Source organism: Bactrocera oleae, chromosome 5 (genome assembly GCF_042242935.1).
Source record: "Bactrocera oleae isolate idBacOlea1 chromosome 5, idBacOlea1, whole genome shotgun sequence".
In the NCBI taxonomy this organism is placed as follows: domain Eukaryota; kingdom Metazoa; phylum Arthropoda; class Insecta; order Diptera; family Tephritidae; genus Bactrocera; species Bactrocera oleae.
In genome coordinates, this window is record NC_091539.1 from 30,215,185 (window position 1) to 30,239,162 (window position 23,978).

The 23,978-nt window shown below is 33.4% G+C and overlaps 1 protein-coding gene across 5 annotated transcripts; it reads right to left on the reverse strand.

Annotated features, from left to right (window-relative positions):
- Nucleotides 1-1,624: 1,624 nt before the first annotated feature.
- On the reverse strand, nt 1,625-23,207 carry slgA (proline dehydrogenase slgA). Of its 5 annotated transcripts, none has more exons than XM_014237580.3 (13): nt 23,052-23,207; nt 16,890-17,617; nt 11,233-11,354; nt 10,480-10,566; nt 10,241-10,422; nt 5,712-5,750; nt 5,365-5,429; nt 5,118-5,296; nt 4,879-5,053; nt 4,658-4,819; nt 4,395-4,586; nt 4,147-4,324; nt 1,625-3,560 (listed from the first exon to the last, which is right to left on the reverse strand). In XM_014237580.3, exons 2-13 carry the CDS (start codon nt 17,454-17,456, stop codon nt 3,355-3,357), a joined length of 2,154 nt encoding a protein of 717 aa, XP_014093055.1. In that variant the 5' UTR covers nt 17,457-17,617; nt 23,052-23,207; the 3' UTR covers nt 1,625-3,354. The 5 variants fall into 5 exon arrangements, with proteins under 5 accessions (XP_014093055.1, XP_036227841.1, XP_014093056.1 ...); XM_036371948.2 differs by lacking the exon at nt 11,233-11,354 and adding an exon at nt 11,527-11,648 and having other exon boundaries at nt 23,052-23,206; XM_014237581.3 differs by lacking the exon at nt 5,712-5,750 and having other exon boundaries at nt 23,052-23,206.
- Between the last annotated feature and the right edge of the window lie 771 nt (nt 23,208-23,978).

Sequence of the window (23,978 nt, forward strand, 5' to 3'; positions counted from 1 at the left end):
ACAACCCTATTGTTGCAATTTGGTAACCTACAACTTTATCGTAAAGTTTGATATTAATGATTATTGATATGAGCGCTATGAAGTTCCATCAAAGAGCAGTGTTATCGTTGATATGGTGAATACAATCGGATTCTCACAGATCACTCCAAGACGAATTCCGTGAAGGTCGTCCAAAATCAGTTGTTTTTCCGGAAACTAAGGATGCCGTGCGCAAACTGATATTGCAAAATCGTCATGTTACCTATCGTGAGATTAATACAACTATAGGCATTAGTGGGACCAGCATACATTCAATATTGCAAAACAAATTTTTTCACGTTGTATCTCATACAATTTGTCAATCGCTAAAAACAAGCTTCGTGTTGATTGGTCGAGAGAAATGTTAAAAAAGCACAATAGCGGTGCTTCGAAATACGTCTATGACATCGTGATAGGTGATGAATCGTAGATTTACGCGTATGAGCCCGAAAGTAGACAGCAGTCGACTGTATGGGTCTTTCCAGATGACCCGAATTCTACAAAAGTTGTTCGCACACGAAGCACTTCCATAAAAATACCACCATACCACTAGAACGACGCAAAACAGTAAATTCTGAGTGATACACAACCATTTGTTTGGCAGTTTTTTTGCTGTTAATCAAATGCATATTTGAGCACTCAAAACATCGATTTGATGAGTCATCCACCATATAGTCCTGACTTGGCACCGAATGATTTCCGTTAACGTCTTTCGACACCTTAAGAGGCGATTGATGCGTTCAGAACTCATATTTCGGAGACACCTCGAACACAGTAGCAAAAGTGCTTCGACAATTGGTTGAATGCATGCAAAAGTGTATAGATCTTAATGGAAAATATTTTGAAATACAATAAAGCGATTTTCGTTGACTAATATTTGATTTTGTTCTCTAATCCCGAAATATAAATGGCAACCCTCGTATATATAAATAATCAGGATGACTTGCCGTCCGTGTAAGCGATAAATTTATTAAATTGAGATACCTTTATGAAGCTTGGTACATATGTATGTGCCTTGGCTCCCAAGGATGGTTGATATGTGCGGAATCGGACCATAACCATGCTCACTAAGCTCCAACTTGAGATACAAGCCTGTAATTTGGTGCAGGGGGTTGCAATGGTGAGGGGCACCGGTGGTTTGAAAATCCTTAAAAAGCGGGAGAGGCACTGCCCCCTAATAAGTTTAATGTACATATCTCTCAAACCCCTTAAGCTAAATCAACCAAACTTGCTCAAAGCAAATCTTTTTAGTATCTCCTTTGAATGTATAAAAATGGTTGAAATCGGATTACAACCCCGCCCACAATAGTTCGTGTTAATATGATATTTTCCAATGTTATTATATTGAAGGAATAACATATTTCTTTTTGACAATTACATTGGAGTAATGTGGGCATGGTTATTTATTGCCTGTGTCCATTTTTATACTGTGGTATGAGCTGCTAAAATGCCTTGAGGCAATTAATTAAGTATACGTTTTGTTTTTAACATTCATGAGACTAAAAACTGTGCGATGCGAACATACAGATCTCATTTCAGAAATGCGTTATATAATTTAGTTAGATGTGTTTCCCCCATTAAAGTGGCTAAATAATAACATTTCAAATGTAATTTAATATAATTTTATTTTATTCAACACTGAAATAAAGGAATTTTTCTTGTATAATGGAATTTAATAAATACATATGTATACGAACAGTTCACCATTAACGCTTAATTTGCTAACAGTTTTGAATTCCCTTATTCGACATGAATAAAGGAGTAGTAACTCTTTACAGTTCTTCAGTAATAGTCCCGAGACTCGAATTATCGAGCAACTTCTAGCATCCTTTCTGGGTTTTAGTTATATTTTTAATATGCACATATTTTAGAAACACTAATTGAAGCTGACTAAAACTAAAAAGAAGTCTATTACATTTACAATTACAATATAGCATAGAAGATTTAAGTTTCGTAATCAACATTTATTTACTTTGGGTAAATATTGGGGTATAGGCATTAATTGAAATTTAATTCCGGCGCAGCTGCTTCGAAAATTCGTTATTGTTTTTTAAATTACACGTTCTGTTTATTAAAGTACGTTCATATATTCTTATAAATGTGATTCTAACGATGCTTAGTCCACTTTAACAGTTTATTATTGTCATTTCAATATCGAGTCAACATTTACTACATTTTATAGTCAATGCAAAGAGCGGCGGTCGTTTTTGCTTTTCTTTTTGTTTTTTTACCAGATGGTCCAAAATAAAAATTTACCGAACATATTGACAATCAATAAAACTGAAGCTTGCAGAGCGCATGAACTTTTTGGGCATTACAATCACTTGTTTATTCTTTATTATAATACTTGAATATAGTCATACAGTATATATTTTTAAGCGCCAAACAAAACTACAGTATAAGCTACCATATGACCATATCTAAAAGGCTCTATCGAAATAAAATTTTAAATGTTTACTTGGAGTTAGATTACATTCGATTCAACTACCAAAGATTCTCGTAAAAATATAATTTGGACTGAAGCATCTTAAATACATACAAGTGGGTGGAGAGGTGCTGAGATCTATCGTGCTTAGAAAATTAAAATCATAAAAGTAGAGCAGACCTTGCAGCGCTAAGAGGTATGTTGCATATGTTAGCATAGTTTCTTAAGGATAAAACGCGCCAAAGGCCAACCACAAAATATGTCTAATATGTAAAACACGAACTATATAAATCAACTTAAAGTAAAATAGTGACAAGATTTTTGAATTATCGAGCACCATTGGAGCATTGCTTTCGCAGTTTGTACACACATACTTAGATATAAATCCATCTGTGACCCTTCTTTCCAGCGAGTCCACTATGTTTGCCTAGGTAAGACTGTCTCAAGCTCAGTTAAACTTTAATTTGATTTCAGCACTTACATACATACATAAGTCCGAGTGTACTTGTGCCAATACACCGTTAATTAGACAGTAGCAGTCCTCAAATGTGATGTTGTTGTTATCGACAATTAGTTACAGTTTTTAAATATATAAGTCTAATTTTTAACATTTTTCGTTTTATATCTGTGACTTCACATTTATTATATGTTAAATACAAGTATTATATTTCGTAATATCAATTTGTTGTGTGTTTCGGTTAAGGATTTATTTGTATAAATGAAATCTTACACATTTTGATTTTTCAGCAATAATTTTTTGCATCTGGGTTCGGCAACTGGTGATTACTATGCCTTTTACCTTGTTGAATTTACCGTTGTGTTCTATCTGTATGCTTGACGTATGAACGTGTGTGTGTGTGTATGTAAATTTGTTTTCGATTTGTGTGATGGACTTTTTAAGTGGGGCAAGTTTATATGGGCACATAGTTGCCCTTAGGCTTGTAGAATATTTTGCCAGTCAAAAGTCGACGTCGGATTTCGGAAAGTAGCAGGCGTTTCTCCTTTTGAATTTTCTTCAAGACACCTTTATTCTCCTGTGCTCGCCGAGACAAATATGGCAAAACTTCATTGACTGGTCCATAGGGGATGTACTTGTACGCTGAGTAGCCGGCTTGACCTGGAATACATCTTGGTTATTTATCTCTCCAATATCTTAAATAAATGTGCAAAATCTATAACAATAAATAACATATTTATCCGTTGTAAATTAAGTGAAGAAGTTTTTGGTTTCATGATCAAGAGAAATAAAACGTTGGAGACTCAAAGCACTTAAATCTGACTTCCTAAGCTCTAGTACTTGTATCTTTTCCAATTGGCCTAAAAAATATTTTCATCTTTGGTTTAAAACAAGTGAAAACTTGTACTTAGTAGTCGCGGCGGAGTATTGGAAAAGTAGAGGTTTTTTCAGAGGAAAGCGAAGGTAAAAAATAATAAATTTGTTTCCTAACGTCAAGGATGCAAATTGGTTTTGAATCACATTTTCTACTACAACAGCTTTACTTCTGCCAATACAAAGGCGTCGACTGAACCTTCCATTCGGTTGTCTTTAATATCGAGAAGAAAAAAAGTTTTTATTACCAAAGTCATTTGGAAGTAGAGGATGTGATATAATTGAGAAACTACTCTTCTTTACACTCCCATATGACTATAATTTATCAATTTTCTAGACGACTGACGTCTAGAGCACACACATACATTCATACCTAGTGGGAAGGTGATATAATCGCACATTCCCAATAATTGACCAAAGCAGATAACTTTATCTTCGGGTGAGATTCCAATTTCCTTCATTCTTTCGATAGCAAAGCGGACAGTGTCCTCGTTGTGTGATGCCACCATAATTCCAATCTTCTTTGCATCCTCACCGGAGTCCTTCAATAACTGTAAAATAAATGAAACAAAGATATTTCCAGTTTCGTTTTGTAAGCATAAAAACTCATCGTTTACTTACCTTTATCCTTCGCAAGCATTCAGTCAATGTTTTGTGGTACATGTCAGTGGTAGCCTCATAATTGGCGCAGATTGGATCTGGATAGTTCATGCTAGCCGCCCGCTCTCGCTCTTGTTCCATATATGCGCCACGCACTAATTTGGCCCCAAAATAAAAGTTCTGACGTTTTGCTTGTTCCAGATCAGTGCACACCTAAAATAAATGAGTTAATCAATAAGTTCATAGAAATTTTCAGATTTTTAAATGACTATGTATTTCTCTACCTCTCCGAAGGTTTCTCGCAAGTAACACTGATAGGTGTTGAATACGATGGCCTTCTCCTTGTTATACTTTCGCATCATTTCCAGAGTGATGCGCGTAATGGCAGGTTGGAAATAGGTTTGTTCAGCGTCAATCATTATGCGCACGTCTAGATCGGCAGCGGCCTACAAACAACAAAGTTCCTCATAAAAAAAAGTAGAGTTGACGGAAAAATAATAATAACCTTAACAATTGTATTGACACGGCGAATCATATTCCTGAACATTTCCTCTTCCTTGGGCGGAATCTGTGAGATCAGTCGACGCATTTGTCCAGTCTGTGGGTCTGGCACACGGAAAGTGTCACTCAGCTGCGAGTCCTCATCTACAATGCCAGACCAGGGGAATAAGTGGAGAATACTTTGAAGAAAAGATATATTTAAAGCTCATGTTCCTACATATGAAGTATTGATGAGGGACTCACCCCTCCTTGTCCGAAGTAACATTCTTCAAGAAATCTTGCACATTTTTATTGTCACCGAAACTGGAATAATATTTTTCCAGATCTTTGATAGTTTTGTGATGAGTCAGCACATTACCCTGACCACCGACTAGGTCCTCCATGTATTTACGAGTGCGCATTATCACTTCCGAAACTTGCAGCTAAAAGGAAAGGAACCCAAATAATTTATTATAAAATTAAGTGTCTTTAACGGCATTTTCAAACTCACCAAAAGCTGTGGCCGTCCAAGCGCCGTAAGCTTAATTGCCGTAATACCCGTACCAAAAGTGGCGCCTGGGTGGGATGATATCAATTAAAATCACGACAATTAAAGCGATGGTTGCTACGACTTTATATAGCTTAATAATTATATATACTCGTATATAAGTATGTATGTATTTACATGGCGGGAATACTATTCTATTTGTATGACACAGCAGCATACTCAGTGGGCTTACAGGTGTACATACATACATACAAAGGACGAAACATTTATTCCTATGTACAAAATGGTATATTTTCGGCAAAGCTAGAATACAAACATTGTATATCTATAAAATTCCAAGTTTAGCTTACCCTCAGCAACGGGTCGAGGTACAGTTTTGTGATCATCATCTTTGTTAGTGGGTTAGTGGAAATTATTAGTGTGATTTTTTTATTTCAAAAGCAGTAAACCAAATTTGAGTGAATTCATTGGTGAGGGAAGAAATTAATAATGTGTTAAAAATAAATTTACTACTTAAATACTTAGTAATTTAATTAACATAGCAACAAAAACCGAATAGTTTAAATAATAATAATTTTAATATAACATAATAATATACTTCGGGAGTAACGGAATAATTTCCACGATCTAAAAGGCCAAACCGTAGATTTTGTCTAAATATATTGTTAAAAATAATAGTTTACTTTTAATAAATAATAAGATATAGTTTGGATAAAAGAAAGTTTTAGACTTTTCTAATTTTTCGGGAAAACTTAACGAAAAAGTGAACTAGTGAAGAGTGAACTAGTATTTAGTTTTTATACTCTTGTTTGTAACACGTTGAACTAATCGAGATAGATATAGAGTTATATTTTGAAAATGATCAGCATGACGAGAGTAGTTGAAATCCGAGTGATTGTCTGTCTGTCCGTCCTTCCGTGCAACCCATAAATTGCCACGTGTTCTTGACACCCAAGAAGGGTTCGTATTGGAAATGAGCAGAATTGGTTTATTGCCACGCCATAGGCAACCACAAAATTACAGCAGTAGGAAGGGACATCTATAGGTTAAAAATTGTTTAGAAGTGGACATGGCCCCATTCCGTAAAAGTGTGATAACTCACTGAATATTTGCGCCACAAGCATAACATTTCACAATCAAGAAGGCAGAGAAGGGCTTTACAGCATCAGGTATAAATATTGGACATATTGAAACCATATATCTCGGGGACTACTTGACCGACATTCCAATTATATTAACAAATTTGTTTTATTTTAACTCTAAATATGCGGATTCCAGTGCATATTGCTGTTTTTTTTTTACCGGGCATATCGGTAAATTTTTGAAGTCTTGTATTGAAATTCGGGAAGTTTATTTTTGTATTAAGAATGGGTAAAAATTAAAAAAGGAAATTTTGGTAATGATATGTCCATATGATATGTAAGACTAAAACTGGATCAAATCGGTTCAAAATATTACCTAGCCCCCATACACCTTATATTGTATAAGAAAATTGATAAGAATTATATAAGAATTTCAAACTTCCGGATGGCTTTGTACAGTATATATTGGTCAATATGTAAAATATTTTCCCGCCTTTGATTTTTTTCAAATTGCGAGAATGTAAAATGTTCGGTTGCATCCGAACTTAGACCATCCTTACTTGTTTTTGTCTACTCTTGATATATGAATAATCAAATTTAAAAAAAATGTGGAAAACGGTTGGCCTCAAGGGCCATCCCTGCAACTTCCCTCTAATTTCATACGCTAACGTTCAAATTTCGCTTTTTTCACTGCTTTTGAGCTCTTCGAAATTTTTCGTTTTCGATATCTAGCAAGTAAATCAACCGATTTCGACCCGGTTTGCGGCAAACGATGTGTTTCTTCAAGGTTCAGAACTGATTAGTTTTTGGTGTCGATCGGTCAAGTCGATTTTTCAAAATTTTTATATTTGAGATTTCTCGAAATCTACTGGTCCGATTGGGTCCAAACTTACACGAAATTCAAGTGCAATGAAACCCTTTGCCGTTTAGTTTATTCAAATCGGTTGAGCAGTTTAATAGTTATAAGAGGGTCACATACATCCACACACACAAACATACATCCACACATACATACAGACATACGGACATCATCGTAGAAATGTTCGGGGAAGCTTCCTCGACCCTCAGAACGTCGAGATCTGTTGAGAACTCGATTTTTGCAAAATGGGGTGAAATCAATATCTTCCCGATTTTTAGAAAATTTTCCATTTTCTTAGCGGGAAGTTAAAAAATTAATAGTAAAAATATCAATTGCATCGAAATTCAGCTCATGGTGAATTTCTAGGGCTCTAATCGATATAATGGACATACTCTATTTATGGTCACTAAGGCCATCAGTGTCTTTAAATTGTCTAACATTTTCGTATATTGTTCGAAATAACAACACCGAACCGTTGATGTTAAAGTTTAGGTCCGGTTAATATAATATCAAAATTTTAGTCCTTAATCCACTGTTTTACGACTCTTGGGATTTGAATGAAAATGTTGTCTTGTTGAAACCACCCCAATTCGAAAGTGAAACTGTGGTTTTGATTTAACACAATCTTGTTTTCTGGGATCATGTTAGTAGTAAATGCAGTTATCTGGTACACCAGGGTGATATTTCCTTCTATTAAGAAAAGCTACTGACTATTCTTCTATTAGAAAAAATACTACTGATGTTATTTAATGCCAACAGCATTCATAAAATTATTTCTCGTGACTCATAATTTACTTCACCCTGTCTATTATAAAGTAAAACTGAATTCCTTAAACCTATTCTGATACTCCGAAAATATCAGAGATTTTAACGAAAAAATATTACTTATTATATTGCTTTGAAAATTATCAAAATTGAGGGGCTTCAATTCCTGGAACGAAATCGTCTGCTCTTTAGCAATATTTACAACGTCATAGAAACTACTCGAGCTAATTAAACTCATTCTGGTGTTAACTAGGAATAACAGCCGTATTTCGTTTATTATAAGCGCACTTTTGTATGAAAAGTCTCAATTCAACCAAGATAATTCACACACCCCATCTAATTCAGTGATAATTAGTTCAAAGATGTCAAACTCTTTTCTATGGGTTTAACTCAATTTTCGGCTGTCACCAATTATGGATTCACGTGCATTTATGAACACATGCATAAACGTAGGTACGTAGTGTTTATTTACAACTAATTTGACTTGTTTTTAATAAGTCTTCTTTGGTAGAATTGACTGTCGTTGCTTTCATTTTGAAAATGGATACATATGTATATTTTTATGGCGACACTGTTTTTATTGATAATTATTTATTTGATTATGGGTGTACCATATTCCAGCTTCGAACTGCAACTACCCTTACCTTCAAGAGCTGGACTAATACATTTACAAGTATATTCATAAAACGATAAATTGCCACAAAATAAGTGTAAACAAATGAAAACATTCGTTTAAACGCCATTTTCTTGTGTGCGAAAACAAATTTGGGGTTTTGTTATTGACAAAAGCTCGTCGTATAAACATATGTATTTATGTTCATCTGTACATAATTTATGTGCAAACAGCACAAGTATTTATATTTAGAAGTTAATCATTAGAAACCTTATACAAAGAAAAATGAATTCTTCAAAATTTTAAAAATTTTATGAGCGATCACATTAGTGCAAGAGTGTATATGTGAATGCGTAAGCAAATATAAGATATGTAGAACAAAGACAATGTTTTGAAATTTTCATATGCAATTGGAGACAGACAATTTCGAATATGTTCGAAAATCAGTCATTTAATCTTCACGAAAGTCGGTCACAGCATTTGGTAAAGTTTCAGCTAGTTATACTATTGTATTTATTACTGATTATCTATAATTTTTGCATCAAATAATTGTTTATTTATTATTTTTCGCGCTATAAAAGTTAGTAGTGTATATTACAAAGTTTCCTAGAAACAAAGTACACCACGGAAACTACTAATCGCTAAAATATCACACGTTTTTGGAAACTTTGTAGCATAGGATAAGATCGTCGATATTTTGGTTGTGTTTTAATCTATGAGAATATATGCATATATCTAGAAATGGAACTAAAAAAGATTATACAATTCTAATAATTTAGCCAAAAAAAGTTGTCAAACAATTATCTAAAAGGAGTTTGGATAGAAATGGAAATGTTAAGAATTACACATACCAGAAGGTTTTATTGGGGAAAACTGATAGCCGATTTTGTTATAATGGCTGGATAATTTCTAAAAATATTGCCTAATGTCTTGGAAAACGATTTTTCCAAAAGCATTTAACGTGATTAAAGAAAGATTCACATAACATTTCAGACTAATTCCACAATATATACGAGTACTCTGACTGATTTATGAATTTATAGGCGTATACATATAACCTTACAGGAGAGGCTAATCTTTTTTTTTTTTAAACGTGATGAAGGAATAAATTTTATGCTATTAAGAAGTAAATATCATATTGAACTGTAATTTTAAATAATATTGATTCCGTTTAAGGAGAATTAGACTTTAAGTCTATATCTATATATCTTATTAATATTCTTTGATCCGGAAATGTGAAGTTTTGGTTGATATTCGAATATTATTTAAAATTGGTTTTCAAAATTAAAAAGGATCGTGTTCGTTCTTCGAATTCATAGTAACTTTTTCCTGTTGTGCACTCTTTTAACCATTAAACTAAGATGGTAATACTCCTTCAGGGATTCTAGTTTTGAAGAATAACATCCACAAGGAGGTAAAACTAATTTGTTTTTTAATGATACAAAGTTAGGTTAGGTAAATAATTGTGATTAGTCGATATTAGTTTATTTGCGGCACTAATAATTTTACTGCTTTTAAGCCTATGAAAATGACTCGCGCCCAACTATTTCGCTCCCTTACCTGAGACGGCCTCTAAGCATTTTATGAAAATTTCCATGTTACGCTCGCAAGTAGCTTCATTCAAGTAGAAGTAAGTTCGGGCGCTGCTTACTTTGTAACGTCGGTCGGCGAAGGACTTCTCTACATGATATTGCGCTATCGTACCATCATCTTTGACATCGCCAGCGCTAGAAACTGAAGATCTGTAATAAAGGAATTTGTAAGTAATCAACAAGCAAGTAGGAATAGTGGCAACTCACTCAACTTCGCGTTTCTCAGCCTCTTCCTGAGAGAGATCTTCCTCCACAGAATAATCAAGAATCGGTTTCACGCCAAACGAGCGCAGCCTGGAATGTTTCCATAACATTTAGCAAAAACCATAAATAGGAGCTAATCGCACGAGTATGTTAACGGTTATTTAGTTGAATGTGCATTTTTAAAGGTTTCATAATTGTCATTCAAAATTTGTGTGGAAAGTAATGGATTATTAGATGCAAGTAGTCAAGTGAAGTATAACATAACTGCAGTACGCTTTCTACAAGTAGGTTTGCACCAGCAACACAAGTATACTTATATAAATGTATGAAGGTGTTTTCAATTGAGCTGCGTCACTGAGATCGGAATAATGGCCAAGTAAATTTCACGAGTAACATTTCGACTATGAAAATTTAATTGCGGTGGTGAGTGCGGGGATTCACAAATACATATGTATGATTACGGATTATTGATGCTGTTCGATTTAGTTGAAATTACTCAACCTCTAGGTACTAGTGTCATGTGACACACTTTTATTTAGTTACTCTATGCTTGTGTGTGTGTGTGTCATATGTGTACACAGAAATAATTTTATAATTATTTAATGGTTCGATCGTTAAATTTTAGTAAATTGTGTTTTTGTTTTAAATTTTTAAAGTCATGCCACATGCTTTATTACCCGAGTACATACAAAGATATATGTACATATGTGAATGAATATATTATGTACTCGCATAGGTGAAATTAATAATAGGAACCTTTCAAGAGTAGGCACGATAGTACGTCTATTTTCGCCCGCAACAAAGTGTCCATAAAAAGATAACTTCATCAGTAACTCAAACAGCCGGTCACCTATTAAAGCGCGTGTAATTTTCATTATCTAGGAAAAGCGGCAGCATAGCACGAAAGCCGTTAGCAAAAGCGTTGGCGGGAGATATATTGCATTTGTCGAAAGCGGGTAATTATCGGAGTGGCATGAATGGTGTTGGCACATGTGAAAATATAACAAAAATAGAAAAAAAGTGTTAGTTTCGTTTATTTTGGAAAATTACCTTTCTAGTGTTGGGATGATTTTGACTTGATCTTCGCCAGCTACAAAATGACCGTAGAACGTAGCCTTCATCAGCATTGTAAACAATTTGTCGCCGAGCAAAGTATTGGCGATCTTCATTAGCTGTGATGTGTGGCATATACAAAATGTATGAATATCAATGCGATTAAAGTGTAAATAAAATATATATGCATTAAGTATTTATAATAAATAGTTGTGACACAATAAATTGCCTAACCATCACTTCATTGATATAGTCAAAGGAGCTGTATGTTCTTATCTTAGGGGGGTCCTTAATAGTAGGAAGAACATTTTTGAAGCATATTTCCGAAACCCCAACCCCTAGAACAGTATTATCAAAGTCTAATCCAATATATATAGTAGAAATTTTTTACATATATTTATATAGAGAAAAAATTAAGAAAGTCATACATCTGATTTTAAAGAACATCATACATGTACATATTAAACTTTAACAATTTTGAAATATTAGAATTGTTGTATTTACCACTGTAACAGGGGGAAAGGTTTAAGATTTCTGTGTTGTCTTCTTAATTATAAATTTCTGAGCATTAATAATTACTTCTAATCAGGTCTAGAATTGTAAATGCCAACTATTTCCTCACAAAATATTAATGAAATATTTTAATTATTGTGTAATGAAATTAGAAAATGGCAAACGAATGCAAATCACAACCGCGTTTTTCTTCTTCGAAGGAATGAAACGAAAGGAAAATTCAATCATTGTTGAAAGTAAATAAATTAGAAGTAGTTCTTGTTGTGCAAAAATCAGAGACAAAGAAAAAGATTTTATAGTTAATGATTTTCACTTATAATTGAATGGAAAAGATTTATTTATATTTTTGAACTCCAGCTTTAGAATATAAATGATTAATTATTGCCAAAAATATATACATACATATGTATATATATGTATGTATTTAATTTATTTACTTTAAAGTGAGCGAAGTAAAACATAATTTATCATAATTAATCATTAACTTGAGCAATGGTTATGATGGTATTCAAAGCCTTTTTCTTGTAACTTGCTACATCTCTCAACAGAACCTAATGATCGATATACATATGTATACATATTTACATAGGTATATCTTCAACAGCTAGACCTTTGATCGCACATAACGTACATGTAAGGACGCGAGCTTGGAAAAAAAAACAATTTTCACTTTAGCTACGTGAATCTATTTCTGTCAAAAATTTCTATATTTTTCATGGTCCCCAATTGACGTGCAATGTACTCATAGGTACATTTCTGCACACAGACACATATGAATAGATGTTTCAATATGCATATAAAAGTGTTCGTACTCGAAATACCTAAATAATGCCAGTGGTGGGATGAATTAGTTAACTGTCTAACCGGCGCAACGTGCAATCGTCGCAACGTCAAGGCCATAGTCATTCACCAAAATTCAACCCACGGCGAAGTACCACAAATTCTCTTAAACACTCGGTCGCCAAATTTAAACTGTGAGATTGTCAGATTTTTAATTTTTGTTATGGTAGCAAGTACTTATTGTTACGTTTGTTTGTATGTGAGCCTTTGCAGATGCTAAATAGATAAATTGTGTTGATTTTACGTTTGCTATCGTATGTATTTAAGTGGAATTTTGAAAACACTCCGTTCACGTTTTACATGCGAAATAATACACACGAAATTATTAGACTAATCAAATATAAATATACATATGTATATACACATATAAAGTTCACCTTAAGAATTATACTCCTTTATACTACTTATGATTTAATAATGCGGAGGTTCATTGATAGCATAGTCTGTTAGATACGAAATCGTAAGCCACAGTCTAAAAATATGTTCGTAAACATTACATGATACAAAAGCAGTAGATAGTAGTAAATTTGTTGAGTAGTTAGTTCACAATCTTTTCTTTTCAACACCGCGTTAGAGATGTTCATCTCATCGCTTCAAGCCCCTGAATAAAGTGGGATACAATTTTAGCTACCTGTCCCTGTTACTGTACTATAACCGCTAGTTTTTTCGGATTGGGAAAAGGATAATATTACCTGGGATAATGTGTCCCATTGGGTTATTTACATCATGTTAAATGGGACTGGGATATTTAATCGGTAGTGTATGTTTTTAAATAAGAAAACGCGAATTTTTTAAGTTTGATTTTTTACAATTTAATTATGAAAATAACCAAAACATTCAAAACAAAACGGTTCTTTGCACATTGTACAAATGTAATATGTACGATATTCCTCTTACATTGAGCTGCATAAAACAGAGCAATGAAAATAACAATGCACTTTAGACGCAATTAAAAGCTCGAGAAAACGTTACGCAACTATTTCTTGTGACAGTTAGGCGGCGTCAGAATGGGTACGTTTATATGGAGTGCGACAGATTGTCAATGCGTACTTTACCAGGGAAGCAACCGGTAGACTAACTCTTAACTTTTTGCATACGGCAAATCGGCAAAAAAAATTATTATAAATTAATCGAAGCCATTTGCATCCGTACGCCACTTCATTCGCAAACTCATCCGTCTTAGACGGAAACAATAAATAAATATAACTACCTTTGGGACGGTTTCTTAATCAAATACAATGCGAACTAGAAACTAGGGATTATAGTTCTATCCCCATGGTAGTGAAGGGGTTAAATATCTAAGTTGTTCAATTTGTTACTTATTACACAATTTGTTTGCACGGGTGCAACGAGAGACCAATTTATAAACGCATGAATATTTTCAAAAGAAAAACCAACGTTAGAACATGTACTCATATCTAACGGTTAATTTAATTCAAATTGAGAGTTTTTGTGTACTACCTTTCATTTAAAAGGTATTTTAAAAACACCCAGAAGAGATATCACTCTCAAACAATTGACTATATAAAATGAGACTGTTTAGCATAAATAATGCCCACTTCAGATATGCAATAGCTATTTTTTTTCCATATTATTAGGTTAACCAAATTTAACTCGAAATTGTATATCTCAGTAAAGGTTATCCTCTTTCAAATCATTGTCATTCATAATATGTCACGAGATAAAAAATATCCTTGATATTAGCGACGCAACTATTATTTTGAACAAAATATTGAGCAAAGTTTTCATTAATTTTAACTAACTACTACTTGCTGTATATAATATATATATATAATATATACATACATGTAAGTGTATTTACATATATGTATTCCAATATTTCATATTATATAAAAACGAATTATTGCAAGCAAAATATACTTAAAATATTTAAAATATACATATTCCTGTGGAATGTAAGTATTTTAATATTTTTGAGTTGGCGATATGTTATTTGACTGGCAATAAATTAAAATGTTTTTGTGAGAGAATTGTGCATACCATACATAGTACCTACACATATTAATTTGCAAGCAATTACTCAAAATATTATAATATGTGAAGAAACAAGCATGAAAATTCTCTAAATTTTATATAAAGAATCTCAAAGGTACATATGTATATATACATCATATTATTCGCGTGCCTAATAATGAAATATATTAGCCACACTTTATTTGCCCGTTGTTTGCTCAAAGTGTACTTAAAGCATAAACCTGCTGAAAGCGTAAAACAAGTTATATAAAGGCGGCTGGTTGAAGTTTAGACAGTGAATCATCTGAAAAAAATACGACAATTGCCAACTTAATTATATTTTAGCAGCGAAAGAATTTGGTATAATGTCGAACGTATCTTGTAGGAAAAATGCAAACTTAAATGGAAGAATACCACATCCATCTGTCTAACTTGTTGTTCATTCAAGAGCTTGCCACTTTTATTTAGCTAAAGATAAGAGAAAGTATTATTGTATATATAGTGACGTCCAATCTCGATGAACCTTGTATTTAGCCAGAAGCAAAAATATAATTTCAGTAGCATAGTATCGTGAACTAGTGAATAGAGATGTCACGTGACTTTTTAATAAGTTTTCATAGCAACTATCCAAAAAGTGCTAATTAAATACATATTGACAATCCGTACCACTCCACACTTGGCATGTAAATATGTAAGTACATGTATGTACGTACGTGTGCATTATTTCCGGGCGCCATAAAATCTTTTCACATAGAAAATTTATCTGCATTAACCGGCGCAAACTTTTCTGCGACCGCCAGCGTGTTTGCGTTCGTGGGCGTCTATTTACTGGTACTCTCCATTGTCGGTTGGTCGGTGGCACTCTCTGTTTTATCACATTCGTTCGTCGTTGAATACATACATACTGTAAGCATTCGTATTCTTTCGTTTATATGAATGCCTTTCTTGTGGCCGGTTTAGGGGGCTTGTCGTTTGATGGCGTCACCACTATCAGGCCTGCGATGCCGGTGGCAATAAATTTCACCATATATTACATATAAGTACTTGTACTTACATATATACAACTTACAAAAGCACCAGTAACCCGTTTCACTTAATTTAAAACTTTTTTCATGAAAGCATGTACATTATATGCATACATATATCTACACTGTATATCCAAGAAAATAGCTGTATCACACGACCAACCATCAATGTCAGAACAAATCGCCATAACTGATGTAAGTGCACCATTTGTTTAATTTTTTTCAATTAGTGAAAGCCAAAATGCCTGACTCGGGCCGTTAATAACAGTTGGCTTATGCACTTGTCTAGCAAATTATTTTTAAACTCTAATGTACCAGGTACCTGGTTGAGCTTTTGAAAGAAAATCGAGTGATTTGCCATACATTTGAAACGCAAACAGCAACTTTGGGGGCTACTTACATTACATATGATTTGAGGTACAATATATGGTACATGTAGGTTTAATCAAACAAAAAGAATGTATCCTTTCTTTTTATTTTCTTGATATAAGAATTTAGTTTTTGGAGCTCTATGGAAAATTTTAAAAATATTTCACTAAAATATGCTATTTTGATAGTTCTATGTGGTACAAGTTCATTATTCCTCTAGCTGAGAGAACTGGTTGTCGGATATGGTTTATACTATAAATACTATATTAAATGCCTCAACTGGCTTAGTAATTATTTAAAGGCTATGTTTTTAAGTCGGCCCTAACCTTTCTAAACATCTAGAGAATATAATATATTCTGTATATATAATTAAAGCTTGTCTCAAAAAAAAAAAAAAATTGATTTGGTTATAAATATAATATATTATTAGTTAAAATTATTTGCAACCCTAGTGAGTGAATCCTTTAGCTACACTTCTGGTGAAATGTCAAAACTCTGATGTTAGCGAAATTTTAAATCTGTTTCATTTATAATTTATGTACAACCTCTAGATACATCTAATATGAAATAATATAAATATACATGGGTTTAAAATTTTTACATTCATCTACTTAAAGAATATGTGAAGATTTAATTTACCTTGAGATTGTTCTCTACTACAGGTTCAATGGAACAAACGGTGTATACCAAATAAGCGCGTATCAACTCCCATGTTGTTTTGCTCTTGAATGACGCGATTGGATCATTGAAACTGACATCCAATGGATCACGTTGGGGATTAGCAGGAACATTTGGTTGTTGCTGTGGGGGCTTATGAGATCGGGTTCGTTTTACCTCAGGTTCAGCCTCTTGCCGAGCAGCAACTACAGATCGATCAAGCGGACCTTTCGTGAATAGTGTATGTCGCGAGTTGTAGGCAGGTGAGAAAAGGATGCTGCTGAGAAGTTGATGTTGCTGCGGTTGTCGTTGACTTATCTGACTCTGTAATACCGCTGAGTATTTGAGATCGTCTGATTTACGATCACTTACATGACATACCTCCTGCTGGTTCGTTGATCCTAAAGATGACGAGGTCGATATTGATGCTGTGGCAGTTGCCTCGCCACTCGATCTCCACACAGATGTGGCGCTCCTATTACTTTTATTGCGACTATAAACCAAATTTGATGTGGCACGTTGAGCACAAATGGAACGCAAAAACGCCATTACATACACACACACTGGTATTAAGTTTAAAGTTGTACGACGGGAACAGGAATGAAGTAACTGATTGTTGCACTGAATTAAGCACTCACTATTAAATTCTCGGCTGCACTATTTAAAGGTTGACTGTGTACGTCTTCCGTGATTGTTCTGCACTGTTATGGCTATAAGTGATATGACAGGAATGTGTTGGTGCAAATGGCAAAATTTACTTCTAACCCCGCAACAAACAGTTACAATTCACCACCAAAAGAACTCCACAGAACTCAATTACAATTCACTCTTTTGAAGACAGTTTTGTATGTATGTACGATTAAAATTTGACCTAACTAAATTCAAATGGCGCATGCGTTTACACAATTGCTCTTCAGTTTCGACCGGTATTGGCGCTCCTTAGAATTTGCAACCGAACGCACAACCGCATATACATACGTATGTATATATGTATTTATTTATATAGCAAAACTCTTAAATGCACGTTTAACTTTTTTTTATTTTCTTATATTTTGATATTAAATTTAAGAAAGATTTTTTTGGGTTTAATTTGGACATGTAATACTTCAAAAAAATAATCAAAATTGTATTGCTTATTTTTATAGTATTTTTTACTGTTTGTATCAGTTATTTTCGTCGATTAAAAGAGGAAATGAACTCGAATTTGGGAATTTTATTCATGAAAAGATGCTCCAAATTTGTTTACGTGTTGCTCAAAGTGTACGAAAAAGATGTATGCATTCTATGTAGGTACATAAGAAGTTATACCTAAGTATACTATACAATTATATCACAACTTTAAGATCAACTTTATTTATCTTGCTTCCTTTATCGTTTGTCATTGGCTTTGCTACTCCTCCGTATTGAAATTACTCCATCATTGAGTGAACACTATTTATTTACTGCTTTACTCTACACTGCTTAATTGACAATTCACTAGACCGTTATCAGTGCAGCAATAATGATAGAGACAAGATTTCGGCATGCTCATAAAGGCAACAAACTGTCAAGCTTTAATTGTAATTGTATACAAAACCCATCCCATTCTTTAATTCATGACGCCACGAACTATGTTTATTTCTATCAAATGCATTTCAAATAAGTAGCAGAACAAAACTTGCGTAATCCCTATTCTTATCATTTCACAACAATTTCAGTCTTCAACGCCTTTCTTCCGATTATAAAAACTCCTTATTAAGAATATTTTTCAATTATAAAGAAGATAACTTTATATATATACCTTGAACAGGGTATATTACGTTTGCTACGAAGTTTTTAACACCCACAAGGAAACGTCGCCAACTCTATAAAAAATATATATGTATAAGTGATCAGCATGATGCGAAGAGTCCATCTGTCTGTCCGTGTCTGTATACGCGATTTAATCCCTGAGTTTTTAAGATATCGATTGAAATATCGAAATTTTGCACACGGCCTTTTCTCCCCTAGAAGCTGCTCATTTGTCGGATCCGCCGATATCGGCCCACTATAGCATATAGCTGTCATACAAATTAAAAAAATCAAAATCAACTTCTTGTAAGGAAAACTTTTTTATTTGACAAGATATCTTCACGAAATTATTGTCCAAGGCAACGGTACAATATCCGAAACAATTGTTCAGATCGAACTTCTATAGCATGTACATGCCATACAAACGGAACGATCAAATTCAAGTTCTTGTATGGAAAATATTTTATTTGTGAAGGGTATTATAGCTTCACGGAAACCCAAGTTAACGGTTTCTTTGTTATGCTTCAGAATCCAAAAAAAAAAATTATAAGCTCTTTTAATTTTAACAAAAGTATTTAATTGTATGTGAGTTATTAAAGTTAATATAGTTTATACTCTTTTTGACGTCAATACGCAGCAGATAGAATGATTTTCCTTCTACGATATTCCATTGAGCATTCGTATTTCTTTCCTAGTTGAAATTCGGCAACGGAATCAGCAAAATTACACTTAACTTTTTTACTACTTAAATGCATATATGTCATGTACATATGTATATCTAAATAAGCGAATCCTCAACTTTATTGCTTTTGCGATTATAAGATCAATTACAAAGTCAAATATACTGATCCATTAATTTTTATAAAAAATCACTGCAGTCAACTATATTTGTATTCCATATGCACATGAAGCTTAGTTTCAATTTATTAAAATCAATTTTAGAATAATTATGGTCGAATTTCATCAAGATGTATGTATTTAAAGCTCATTTGTAATTGGCTTTTACTATATTTTATATACATATGTATATATAAGTAAGTATTATATATTGCTAGCTTCGGCAATATACGGCCGGAAATTGGTACCATTTCATTCATTGGTTCATGTACGCGCAGAGTAAGAGGACAACGAAATCGATTTAAGACTATGTAATGCGTAGTAAGCATTTTCAGTCAAATGTAGAGATTGCATGCATGATTCAAATATTCTCTAAGTGAATTTTTGGGTATGAGAAACCTATCTTTCTCATGTATTTGTACCGAAAATGACCTCTAGGATGTGCTTTAATGCAAAAATCTCAATCTAAAATCAACTTTAGGTCTTACTTTGATGCTCAAGTAGATTTGCTCTTCAAAGAATAGATTTTACTCCCCTTTAAAGTTATGCTTACGTATACTGAAAACGCTATCCTTAGAACTAATAATGAAATTGCGTAGTTAACAAAAATGAGCGAAAGCTGATGATTTCAGTAGCTACAATATTAAAAGTGCACAGTGAATGTGCAAATGGGAATGTGCAAATATCTCACAGCGCTAATTTTAATAGACACCAAAAAAACGAGTTTTAATCAAATTGACTCATGTGATCTGCCATACTTTTTCCGTTAAACTTAACGTGCATACTTTGTGGGTTTGCTTATTTACATACTTATTGATACATTTGTAAGAAGGCATATGCAAATCGGTTGTGTTTACACAGTGATCAGTAGTGTGTCTGCTGTTTAACTATATTAACTATTTAAGATGTGTGAAGATAAAAGTGAACGTGAAACCCCACTTAATAGATTTTCGGTCCAATATTTGCTCGGCAAAATCAGAAGCAAACGGGAGAAGGGATATTAGTGCATTATAACCGTATATGGAAAGTTTAGGTTAAAGTTGAAAAATGTTTTTAACTTTATAGACAATTGTGGAAGATATATGGCATATATATGGATTTTTTTCAACTTTTGCTCTGATTGATCATGAATATGTGAAATATAAATATTACTGTTGGCCGGTGCCCCAAAAGGAAATTGGAGGTTGACATTTTATATTTAAGAGAGAAAGATTTATTTACTGAATTAGCTGAAGTAACCTTTATCTTATTATACCAGTTATTATAGCTGCAGATTTTCAAGTTGTATTTGTTTTTGATAAGAAATATTCTTCTAATAGCTGTAAGACTTGATTTTTGAATAATATTTTTCATAGTAATATTTTGCATTTTAAGAGTATTTGGAAATATAAGTTTTCTGCTCATCGAACACATATGGTACCTATTTAAAGTATGAATGTTTGGTTAAGATTTTGAGTAGTATATTAACACGTTTTTTAGATCTCTCACTTATTCGATGTATGGAATGGTTCGGTCATATGGAAAATATAACACGTGCATCAGGTTTTTTGACAAGTCCAACATTCTAATATTATTTGAGAATTTAATTAAATTCTTTGGGCATATAAATTAATTTCCTGAAAAAAACATAAGAAAGATATGACATAATGGATTAATAAATATTTTCGTAAGAAGAACCACGCTCTCCAATAATACAACCTTATATAATTTAATCATGGAAATAACTCTAGATTCGTCTTTAAAAACGTAAACGAATTTCGTCTAGACTTCCAAAAAAAACTTCCTCGCACGTACATACATACATACAATTGTATGTACACAGGTGATATACAATACATATCTTGCCCTATACCGAACCGGCGAAATTGTCGTGGCTTGCAGTTAAAACACGCTTTAACTGTATTTATTTTAAAAAGGCTGTCTATGTGGTTTTGATTACATACATGCATATAAAGGTACATAAATGTAGGAGAGATATATCTATATTATATAAAATAAAAATACGTAATATCTGGTGCCAACGGTGCATACATTTATAAACATAAAATGTAAAAATCTACATATCCAATATCCGTAACTCATGAACTTGGGAGATTTTAAGCACAGTATCTATTCGAAATAAGTGCACGAATCGATAATTCACTTCAGAAAAGCCTTTTATAATATGTATCGTTATTAACAATTTAAAGCGAGTTTATTTTTAATTTAATGCAATGCTGCGCATTAAATTAATTAGAGCTATTTTTGCTAATTTCACTTTGATTATCACCTTTTAGATTGATCTGGTTACGAAGCTATCTGACTTCTCGGGTTGCTGAAAGTATATGTAAATATGACAGCTGTGTTTCTCTAATTTTCTCATGTGCAATTATTTGCGCTGTCAACTGTCGCATATATCTTTCATCCTTTCATAGTTAAACTAATGGAATGTAAACTCAAGTAAATATCTAAATTGTGATATTGCAGCTGCATCTACATACATACATACATTAACGAGCGAGAGTGAAATACCCATGAATGAATTCTGCAGCAAATGCAATATGTACCGTTATTGCGGTATTTTTATTTTAGGTGCAACTACAGAACAGTTTCTCGGTGAGTTTGTCACTGCTTATTACAAATATATATGTAAGTATATCACTAAGAATGGTTTAGTTCTAAGGTGATGGTCCAAATTAAGTAACTTATAATGTGAAAAGATTCATAAGCTCTTGCTGGAGCAACTGTCTTTACTTACATATGGAAATTGTTTTCACTTGTTCGATTTCTCTGCTGGGCATTTATGTATGCATGCCGTTGTATATACATACATACATATACTTTATAAATGAGAACAGCTACAATGTATTCAAGCTTGTGGTGCTTCAACAAATCATTTACTCAACCCTGTGTTGCCACTAGTGTTGGCATCGAGCAGAAAATTAGTATATACAAAAGCAGTCAATGGATAATTTTAGTATATCTCTGACTCGATTCGGCTCAGCGAGTGAGCGAAACACAAGCAACGTGCGTTCTAACGTCAATCTATACATGTGCATATTTATCTCCGTCGTCTATGCTTCTCAATATACTTGCTTTGAGTTATATAACTTTTTACAGGTCCTTTCAGTGTCGCTCTCCCACATCATTCTTTCATAAAGAATTCGCCAAAAAAAACTTTTTGCAAAGTAGCTAAACTTATAAATTTTTCTTTATTCTATAACTTATTAATTAAATATTGAATATTTAAGAAGCCAGAATGTTGTAAATGCACAAAACATGCTAATTTTTCATTTCTTTAACACAATCGCTGCAATTTGAGCACATATTCCGTTCCGTTCTGTGTTTGTTTTCGTTTCATAGTAAAGAAATCAATACGTTTTGCACTTTTCACTAATTAAACACTGTGTTGTTGCGGGGTCGTATATTTTGAATGAAATTCGTGATAATTTATTGGATTGTTGAACTTTATTCACAAAAATGACTTCAAATATTTGTTTGCTTAGCAAATTTGCAGTGGAAAATCTGTATACGCAGAGTTCTCAGCGAATCGACTACCTTTTTTTTAGATTTTGGTCAACCGACCAGCGAATCACAAGTCCCGAGCTGAACGGTGCACGACTGACTAACTGAAACCAAATTCTGATGAGGTGAATCTAGCCAAATTGACAAACGGTGGTGGCTATAATGACGACGGTAGCAACGGCGAAAATGTTGATCTGACCGCGAATTACACTCAGTGAGCGCACGAATAAGGCATACTACTAACATATTTAGCTTAATACCGGTTCTTATTTTTGCGCTGTAAGCTGTTTGCACGCGATGCTCGGCAGGAGATGATAACTCGGTCGTATGGGAGAAATGTGACACGGGAGGTACTGGTAGCAAAGAGCAACATACACACTGTGTACATTTGCAGTCATTTATGGTACACGAGTGTATCTACACAGCAATTTTCGTTTGCAATTATGTACTTATTTACATATGTATTGTACCATAACCACATGTGCTGGATAAAAAATAGTACTTTCGTTTGAGGGGCTGGGACCAGAAAAAAAAAACAACGAGGAGCAGTGAAATGAGCAACGCGCATGCCAACGATGTCATTCTCATGGGAACAACAACAAATACCAAAAATTTGTGAGAGACGGATAATGAAAGTGGAAGAGTTAGGAAAATTTTCACCTCTTCAATTATTTTTGGGTTGCAAGAGTTATAAAAATTCTAAAACGACTGACTTTGGTGGAAACAATAACCGTGTGCCAATTAGAATTTAAGTTCAAATTATTTCACCACACTTGGGAATTGAAATCTATCTAAACAGCATTTAATTTAATTATTTGTGGCGACCAGATTATATTATATACCGTTAGTGCCAAGTTTCATTTCCTGCACCCTTTGTGAGAACTGTGATATAAAGTATATTCGTCTGTCGAACGGCGACCTCTGCTGAAATTAATTAAATTATGATGATCCAATAACATG